This window comes from Egretta garzetta, unplaced genomic scaffold, assembly GCF_000687185.1.
Source record: "Egretta garzetta isolate BGI_Z169 unplaced genomic scaffold, ASM68718v1 scaffold486, whole genome shotgun sequence".
NCBI lineage: Eukaryota > Metazoa > Chordata > Aves > Pelecaniformes > Ardeidae > Egretta > Egretta garzetta.
In genome coordinates, this window is record NW_009260126.1 from 2,144,724 (window position 1) to 2,154,603 (window position 9,880).

Sequence of the window (9,880 nt, forward strand, 5' to 3'; positions counted from 1 at the left end):
GCTCTGCACTAGCAGCGGTCTGTGCCACAAGGCACAATCTGAGCAGGGACAACCCTGCTCAGCAGCACAGGGAGGATGGGAAGGAGCCCACTGGGCTCCTGCCTCAACAGCAGCCCGCTGCATCCAGGAACAGCAGTGGCAGCTGCAAAGGTGTGCTCAGCTCCCAGGTTTGGAAAACAGCCTTGGTCAAGTGAAGGGACTTGAGCGTGGCTGGCCTGGGCAGCATCTAGGAGCATCAACTGGTGGAGTGGGTTTGGTGCAGACAAATCTTTCAGAAGAATGACCTGACGAGGCTCTGCTAAATATATGAAAACTGAGATAATTTTTTTTCAGAATTTTATAACTTGGCCAGATTTGGGAAGTTTTTTTTTTCACAGGAGCAGTAAAAGGCACATCTTCAACATCAGAGTGACCACCTTCCCAATTTTCATGGCGTTGCTCCAAACCACATAGGCACTAGAGTTTCACGAATGTTTTAAGAAGAATCTTAATCTGGGCACAGCATTCTACCCTCTACCCCTCATTTTCCAAACTTGCTGAAATAATAACACATGTGCACAAGTGTATGTACACACATTCACATCTGAGTGAAATCTCTCTGAGTCAAATGCCAGGCGTAGAAAAATTGAGCTCAACAGATTGCTATTTCCATTTTCATATGCAAATAAAATATTTTAAAATTTAAAATATTCTTTTTTAACAAAAGATTTTATAACAGAAAATGTTACAGAGCTTTAACACAAAGGACTATAGGGCTCGGTTTACAGGGCTTACTGGACTAGATGGATGAGTCCATTATAGACTGGATTAGGAACTAAAAGCTTGGCTTATTGGAAAAATGTAACTCCAGTTTAGAAAAAGACATATGGTTTCTGTCTATCTGTGAAGTGAGTTGTAGAAAGTTGTATTGGTTTCATGAGTTTCTTGCTGTTTGAGCTGACACTCAGTTGGTTTATTACTAGTAATAAATGCAGTCACACACTGTTGTATGGTTATGTTATCAAAACCAGCTCTATACAAATAACTGCTATCTTTCATTTTCAGAGATTTGAAGCCAGAAAATATCCTGCTAGATGATTATGGTAAGTCTCAGAGGTTTACAGAGATGCTTTCACAGTAAAGTAGATTAAGTTAGTTTTAGGATATATATTGCACAAAGACAAATAATGCTCTGAAGTGACTAAGAGGTTCAGCATACACTAATACTTCTGTTTTGGGGTGGGTGAAGTGCTAGAGCTCACTGCACGGGTGGAATGAAGCAGCCATGCTGCTCAGCAGGGTCTGTTCTCGAGAGAACAGGTTTGCTGGAGGTGTCTGCTTTTTTCCATTGTTTTTCTGTCCTTATTGTTGCAAGGCTGACGCAACACAAAAGAAGTTGGGATTTCTAAATTTGTGCTCCCCATTCCATTTTCAAAAGTACTTTCATCCTTTGCTGAGCCAACTCTCTTTTGATGCAAACCCAGGTACCCATTTGTTGCTGAAGGCAGAGATAATCAAAACTCATGCTGACTTACAAACCAGATGTAGCACTTTCAGCCGTCAGAGAGTTACAGAATTATGTCAGCCCATCCATTCCCTGTTATCAGTTCAAGATACTTCCCTACAGCATGCTCCTCATTGCCTTTTTTCAGTTGGTTTTATAATACCTAACTCAATCCACTCTAGACCACAGCCTCACTGTTAATATTACTTTCACTGCATTAGAACACCATTAGTCATTCCTCTTTTCCTTATTAATGAAACTGCACCAATTCAGTGGTTCAGGACAGTCTTTTCTTAAAATGGCTGAACAGTAAATTGCGAGAACATTGCAGTGATGTGTTTTGTGTGCAGTTGTGGTTTTGAACTAATTTGGGTCATATTATTGTATCTGGTTTGTGTTGTTTTGTTTCTTTATCCCTTCCAGGCCATATTAGAATATCTGATTTGGGTCTAGCTGTTAAAATCCCCGACGGTGAATCAATCCGTGGAAGAGTAGGAACAGTAGGGTATATGGGTAAGTCTTCAGTAGTTTATCTTTTTGATAATTTGCTGAGATCTTTGATAATTTTTTGAGGTCTTTCCGACATGTAGGCTTAAGAAAATGAATAGAAAAAGATTCACATTCAGCAGGATCCAGTCCCCTGCAGCAACCCACCACAGAGTCATCCTAGTGGAAATCAAAAGTGGGCGGAAGGGTGGACCACAGCAGCTCTTAATGAGACTGCTCTACAATCCTAAATCAGCAAAGAAAACTAAAAGAAGACAGAACAACTGGGACACTAGCGATTTTAGCATAGATTTATTTTAGGAGAGTTATGTGCATAAAAGAAAGGTTTCTCTCTAGTTGCTACTTTGTATAATAGTTAAAATGTGTTGTATCTTTATGGTAAAATGTGTAAGTCTGCACCTCTGGCCATCTTGACAACAGTCATCTTGAGTCCTCCCCTAGGTGCAGGGGAAGCTGCACAAAAGAAGAGTAGAGCTTTGTAAATTGGTAAAAAACACACTCCCTGATTTAACTAGATCCATTTTCTAAATTCAGTGTGATTATTTTCATGCATTCTCTGGGTGGCCATATTTCTTGAAATAAAAATTGCTTATGCTTATTTGACTAAATAGAAACTAGCTGATATGAGCCGCTGTTACACCATATGGAGACTTTAATGAAAGCAAGCAAATGAGTTGTCATTTCTAATTTTTTTTTATCTCAGTGTAAGTTTGTGCACACAATAAAACTGTGTTTGTGAGTATGCATGTGTAAAATAAGTTATAAATTGGGCAAAACAACATAATTTGATTTTGAAGAAATGTCACTGCTGTTTACAGGATGTGTGTTTGTATGTCATTTCTTCCCTAAATGGAGAAATATGGAAGGACTCTTAAGATCAGGCCTCTGCTTAATATTTAGCTTCAACTTCTTTTTGTTTTTTTAATTGGTCTAACTTGGTAGAGAAGTCAGAAGACAGCATGCACATAGCATGTAGCATGTGGCAAAAAGACATGGTGTGTGGCATGCTGCATTTTCTGTAATGGCATCAGCAGAAATCAGGAGGTGTTTTTATATTTTACCCACCATTCTCTGTGCATGTGTATTCAGTCACCAAAATGGAACTTCTAGAAATATAGGAGTTTTGCCTATGTAAATATCAAGCATTTCCACAAGACACATCTTTCCCCTCCACAGCTCCAGAAGTGTTGAACAACCAGAGATACACACTGAGCCCTGACTACTGGGGGCTAGGCTGTCTTATTTATGAAATGATTGCTGGGCAATCACCATTTCGTGGAAGGAAGGAGAAAGTGAAGAGGGAAGAAGTCGATAGAAGAGTGCTGGAGACAGAAGAGGTGTACTCCCATAAGTTTTCTGAGGAGGCCAAGTCCATCTGTAAAATGGTAAGGGGCTTGAAGGCCCAGTGTGGCAGCTTCATTAGCAAGCTGCATCTGACAGAGGTTGAGCAGTAACACAGTACCATAGAGGGGCTGCAGAGACAAGGACTAACCAAGTTCATCTGTTGATGGGATGACTGCATTCTCTATTCATTCAAATTGTGTTTATTTGGGCTTGCTTCTCCATGAGATTCATCACAGTCATCTTGAGTCCTCTCCAAAGTTTTGTGGCCAAGGGACTGGTATCTATTCTCATGAGACTTTGAATATTAGTTTTCAGTCAAGAATGCTTTTCTGTCTTTTATAGTCTTGTAGAAAAAATAAAAAGGACTTGATGATGCCAGACTCTGTCTCCTGCAAGGAACTGAAAACCCCATGCTTCCATTGTCTTTGGTGAGAGCTGGGGGTAAGCAGGACAAAGATTATGCAATAAAATTATTGTGACACTCAAATGTTGTCCCACCCCATCTCACTAACTTTGTTAGCAGCTTTTCCCCCAGGGTGTCAGGGTATCCAGCTTTTTTTAATACTGTTGAGCTGTCCTTTAAAACGTTTTCTCACTCTTTCAGCTGGGAATAATTTTCGTAGCACAATAGCCATCTCTGACAATGGAAATCCTCAAACCCTCTGAGAAATCTCAAAGCTGTGTCTGAATTCATCAATGTCTTGTCAACATCCATCTTTAGAAGACTGAATTGTAATTTGGAAAGGGATGTGGCCTTTTTCTTGATGCTGTTTGCTAGAGAGTGAAGTCTCCTTTGGAGACAATGACATATCTGTGTATACTGGTAGAGGGAGAATGAAGGCAAAGAAAAGTCAACAGATGATAGGTAGTGAGAGTTTCACCAATACCTTGTGCAACAGGCACAAGCAAACAGCAGATCAACAACATTCTGGTTGGCTGGCTTTATGAAGAGACATTGAAGTCTCCTTGTAAAATACTAATGGTAGTATTGCCAAGTATCAAGCCTGAAGTCTTTAACTCACAGTGCACCAACTCACTGCTGAATCCCAGGGGTAGCAATTAACTGACATCACACTTGATAGATACTCTAGGCCATTCACTGCCCTTACTCTGCGATTCAGAGCTCCCTGTAAAGTCAGCATGGGAGGACCTAGGATAGCCACAAGCTCTTACAGATCATTTCATGTGCTCATCCTGCCATTTCTTCCACTCCAACCAGGTGAGGAGCAGCATCTGCTGGAGTGGCAGAGAGTTTTTGCATGTCCTGTTGTTAGCATGAAATGAAAATGTCGTGAAGCAAAAATTAAATTCTTGTTGATTGTTCTGTAGTTAGTTGCAGGCATGAGGTGTAATAGAATGAAGGTATACTTCGAAAATAACCAAGCCCATGAGAACTTAAATCTGAGAAGAATTAAATGTAGCATTTATAGGATAGTGCTGGAGATGACCTACCACTCCCAGGGGAGTAGACAGTGAAAGTCATTATACTGTAGTGGTCATTTTCATCTTCAAGCCATAGAGTCTATGGTTTCAGGGAGTCAAGGACCTCACAAGGCACCTAGTTCATTCTCTTGCCTCAGGGAACCATGTATATAAATCATTCCTGACAACTTGATCATTACTGTTTCACTGTCCAATCATGTGGCATGTTTATTTAGGTGGTTTGTGGAAACTCCTAATGGATCCAAAGATAGCCCTGTCATTTTTGAGCATTAATGCATTGAAATTACTGTGCCTTAAGGCTGGAAGAGTCTTACTTCTGATACTGAGCATGATGGCATTTGTGGTTTTCCATCCAAAAGTAATTTATTTTATCAAGAGATATTTTTAAAAATCAATGATTCAAATATATTTTCTCAAATACTTTTTGTTCTTTATATTGAAAACCAGAACTTTGTTGCTTTGTATCAGCATCTTAACAAGCAAACAAAAAAGTAATAATTAAGTACCCATCATACCTGCAAAATGAAGCATAAATTTGCAGTACATAAATCCAACTTGACCCTTCACCAAGATCCAACACAAGAGGCTTTCCTGCAGTGGACTCTTCAGGGCAGGAGGAAACAGGGCAGGAAAACAACATGTTTTCCACCATGTCTCCTAACCTTCTCTTCAAAGCTTACTCCATGAGCTAACAAGAGTCTCCATCAGGAAATATATTGTCTTTATTAATTTACTTGTATGAAAACCCCTCTAGTGTCACCCCATGTCAACCTTCCTCTCCTGGATGTTTATGCCCTTTGCATTTTTGCATAGCTCCCATTAATCATCATCCATTCCATATTTCCATGTTTCATTTTGTAAGTCATTTCCCATAAACCAGCCCTCATTTTGGACTGAAACAGAGATGAATAATAAATAATTAGGAACAGGGGCAGCTGGCTTTCTGGGAAGCTCCCCAACCCATAGTTCCCATATAATATAACTGCTCTATGGTGTGTTTTTTCTGTGAAAAAATCCAAACTTTCTAGGAAATGTTGTTATGACTTGTACTTCATTGATATACATGCATGCTTTCCCTGACAAGTGCAGTCTTGCATCCAGAGATGTGACTTGAAGTGCATTCAAGTCAACAGTATTGGACAGGTCCATATTGCTGTGCTCTTCTGTCACTCCATCAGTGTCCTGTTTGTCTACATTTCCTGCAGACTACCTTCCTGCAGCTCTCATTTGACTCCGCAAAAGGGAATCTCTGATTGGAGGGTGCAAAGAAGACAGAGCCAAACTCTTGGTTTGGTGCCCAGTGACAGGACAGGATGCAATGGGTACAAACCAAAACACAGGAGGGTCCCTCTGAACATCATAAAACACTTTTCCATGGTGAGGGTAGTCAAATACTGGGACAGGTTGCCCAGAGAGGCTGTGGAGTCTCCATACTTGGAGATATCCAAAACCCAACTGGACATGGCCTTGAAAAACCTGCTGTAGGTTACTCTGCTTTGAGCAGAAGGATTGGACTAGACAATCTCTAGAGGCACCTTCCAGCCTCAGCTGTTCTGTGATTCTGATCTCCATTACCTTCCCGAAGTGCCTCCCCAACCAACTGAAACCAACTTGTTCACACATTATGACACCTTAAAGTTTATCAGTGCTGCCTGAGAATAACTGCTCTTTCATCTTTCTTGAGAAGCACCTCACACACATCAAGGTGCTCTTCAAATTATTATCATTGCTATCGCTATTGCCAATAATATTAATAAATCTTCTGTAATAAGCCTTTGCAATAAGCTTAATTGTCACCCATGCCTGAGAGAGTTTTGACTCTTTAGATTGGGCAGTGCATAAGCAATGTAATGTACAGCCATTTATGTAATTCTGGCATCTTCAGTTCTTACACCACTGTCTTGTCTCATTTAGTAGTTGAGAGGTGACCATAGTATTACTTTTCTGTTCTCTAAAACTTGTTAAAAATAGTATTTTTACTTCTGTTTCAGGGCTGAAATTTATCTAGGTGATCCCTTAAACTACTTGATCAGCTGGGTCAATGGAATTGGTTTTACCATTTCCTTTTTTTTCCTTTCATGAGCAGCAATTTTTTGCACCCTTACCCTACAAAAAGTTTCCCTTACTCCTATAATTTTAGGACTAACATCTTATGACATGGACTTATTTATTACATGGTATGATCTGGATACAAACTGACTGATCACATGAAAATAAATAAAGCAGTGCTTTGGGGACTGGGCTTTTTTTAGCAATCCTCACAACAGTTGTTTCTATTTGTAAAGAAGGCAAAACAAAGTTGTGGAAAAAGTCTCAGACATTGCAGAGTTTGTATCCCCAGTGGGGATGAGTGACATGAAAGTATCAAAGAGTTCTTTATATTAAGAAAAATATCTTAATGTAACTTCACCACTGCTATTCAAGACTCTTCTTTGAAAGTCCTATTCTAGAGACGGTTTGCCCATAACTCTGTAGACTAAATCCTGCCATCATTTACACACATACAGTGTCATCTGGAGCCTTTTGTTACCAAACATAAAGCTCTGCTGCTTGGTATCAACTTCATGCATCTTCAGATCTGAAGCTCTGTGAATTCTCCATAGGCTTTGGCTGTAGAATTACACTTAAATCATGTTTGATTGGGTCATTGCACTGCTGTCCCAGGAGGGCTTGTCATCAGCCTGGTGTAGTTGCTTTTGTTCTGCTCTCTATTCATATTAAATGCATCCTTTGAAACTGAATTAAACAGAAGCATAGAGATGACTCAAAACATACAGTTGTTATATCTTCTTTCTTTCCCTGGTCAGATTCCCAAATGGGATGCATACTTCAGGTTAGTACACAGGTTTACAGTTGCGGAAAGCTGCTGGGGCTGCACAAAATCGCACAACACTCATTATTCCTTGGAGAAAGGAAAGGGCTTTGCAGGAGAATCCTCTCCTTTCTGTGGTCTTGCAGTCCCAGCCTATTCCCAGTGGCCTGTTCCCTTTTGTGTCTTTAAGCCTGCAATGGCCAGCCACCCACGACCAATTGCCTTCGCACTCCAGAAACTTCCTTCTTGCATCTGAGGTTACTGAATATTCCCCTGTTTATCATGGAGGAGCCCAGGAATCCCCAGACAGCCTTTTTCTATCCTCAACTACCCTATCCTCTGACCATGCACTCCAAACAGCTTCTAACATTTAAAGCCTGGCAAGGGTAAATTCCCAGATTAGCTTGGTCTTCCTAATTAGTCCAGAAGCAGGAGAATTACTGGCTGCACAGGCAGGAAAAACTCCCTTTCTTCCCTTCAGAGCTGACTTTTAGAGCAGAAACTGCAGAGGTCTCCTTTATCATCTACAGGCAAATCGAAATCTACCCTTCCTACTGCAATTTGCTTCTCAGCAGCACTGTTCCTGAGAGCTTCAAGGTATCATTTCCAAAAGTGTATCAGAGACGTGGGTAGTAAAAGTGGTCCTTCTGCCTTCAGAGTCTTCTTTCCACCTGTCAGGAAAGTCCTCTCAACATGAGAATAGAAGATCAAAAGAACTTTTGTCTTCTCTGCCCAGCCACAATAGAGCAAATCAGATCTTGACTAGAAATTCCAAAGCAATCTTCTTCACATAGGCTAAATCAATATGCCTGGTGGGATTTAAAAAAATACATATATAAATCCACAACAAAAAACATTGCCTCAAGACCATGAGAGCTGAAAGTCTCCTAAAAAGATTTGATCCAGAGAAGTGCCCTCAGAAAGATCTTTTTCTATGAGCTGGATCAGTATGATGCTGTACCATATGAATCTATTTGCTCAGAGGATGACAAGGCATAGAGGTGTTTCTTCAAGTCTTTCTCTGTCTCTATGAACCAGCCAGTCATGGTGACCAGTCAGACCAGATGTCACCACCTAGGCAGCAGCAGAGGCAGAGGAAACTGTGAAGAAGAAAGGGATGTTGCTATCTGGAAGCTGGAAGTTGTCATGGCCAGAACCACTAGCTTTTCCCCCATCCATGAATCCATACAGTCTCCTTTGGCTATTTCTGCTGCTACTGCTGAGGCACAAAGAGCTGAGCAAAGGATTCTTATGTCCCACAAACTCCTTTACCACCTCTTCTGGCTGCTTGGCCTCTGTCATTGTAGCTTGCTCAGGACTGGCTGGAGGATGGTCTCTGCACACATGGAGCACACTGATTGCTGAAGCCATTTGCTGTCTCAGGCTGGAAATGAGACCCCCAGCAAAAAAAAAAAAAAAATCCAGAACTGAGAAGGCTGTGGTAGTCAGATAAGAAAACCACTGATGCCCAGGGGGTAGCAGAGCATTCAGAGAAGCCTAAAAAACTGTGACCCTGTAAACCTGTGATAAGGACAGAAAAACCCAGCTCTAGCCAGACACCAGAGGAAAGATTACCAACCTCCTCCCATTAGCAACAAACAGTTCTTTCAAGCTTCCTCCTCATTGAGATGATGTAGCTGAGACAGCAACACAACCAAAGGGTACTGGGGCATAGCCTGAGCTGGAAAACCTACGAGCAACATCTCCACACAAACTTGCCTTAGTAGGGAAGCTCCCTGGCTCCCGTTCCCAACCTCCTGCACCTGATTGTCTACCTGATCTCCTGAAGCGCTTCTTTTCCTCTCCGACCCTCCCAAAGCTCTTTGCCACCTGCTGCCCTAAGTGAGGCCCAGCCAGGCGCTGCAAGGTACAGCGCAGTTTGCTGCCTGCCCTGGCTGTCCGGTACAGCCAGCGAGATCCCCGGGCCCTGAGCCAGGGGGCTCACAAGGGCTCAGTCCCTTCACGGACTCAGATGCTCAGAGAACTCAAACCACCCCACTGTCTTGCACTGGCGCTGAGCCCGCCGTGGGCAGGGAGTCCCAGGGAGCTTTGCTAATGACTTCAGTGATTGGTCTGCACCGCCCACCTGGGGAGGGGGCACGGGGAGATCGCTGCTCTTCAGCTCCCGCTTTGGAGCGGCAAACCTGGAGACGGAAGAGGAGGTGAGGCGTGAGCCCTTCCCTCCCGCAGGCACCAGTCCCCTCTTGCCCCAGGGAAGGGTCCCTGACACCGCCCCAAGGCCGCTTACTCGTCGGGGTCCTTCCCCGCGAGGCGCGGAACGCCTCGCGCCC

The 9,880-nt window shown here is 42.3% G+C and overlaps 1 protein-coding gene across 1 annotated transcript in view; it reads left to right on the plus strand.

Annotated features, from left to right (window-relative positions):
* GRK5 (G protein-coupled receptor kinase 5) overlaps positions 1-9,880 on the plus strand; it is a 174,378-nt gene that overhangs the window by 154,226 nt on the left and 10,272 nt on the right. Inside the window, exons 10-12 of the mRNA XM_009641436.2 lie at positions 1,045-1,082; positions 1,907-1,996; positions 3,167-3,375. Coding sequence (XP_009639731.2) covers positions 1,045-1,082; positions 1,907-1,996; positions 3,167-3,375 — 337 coding nt within the window. The remainder of the gene's footprint in view (positions 1-1,044; positions 1,083-1,906; positions 1,997-3,166; positions 3,376-9,880) is intronic.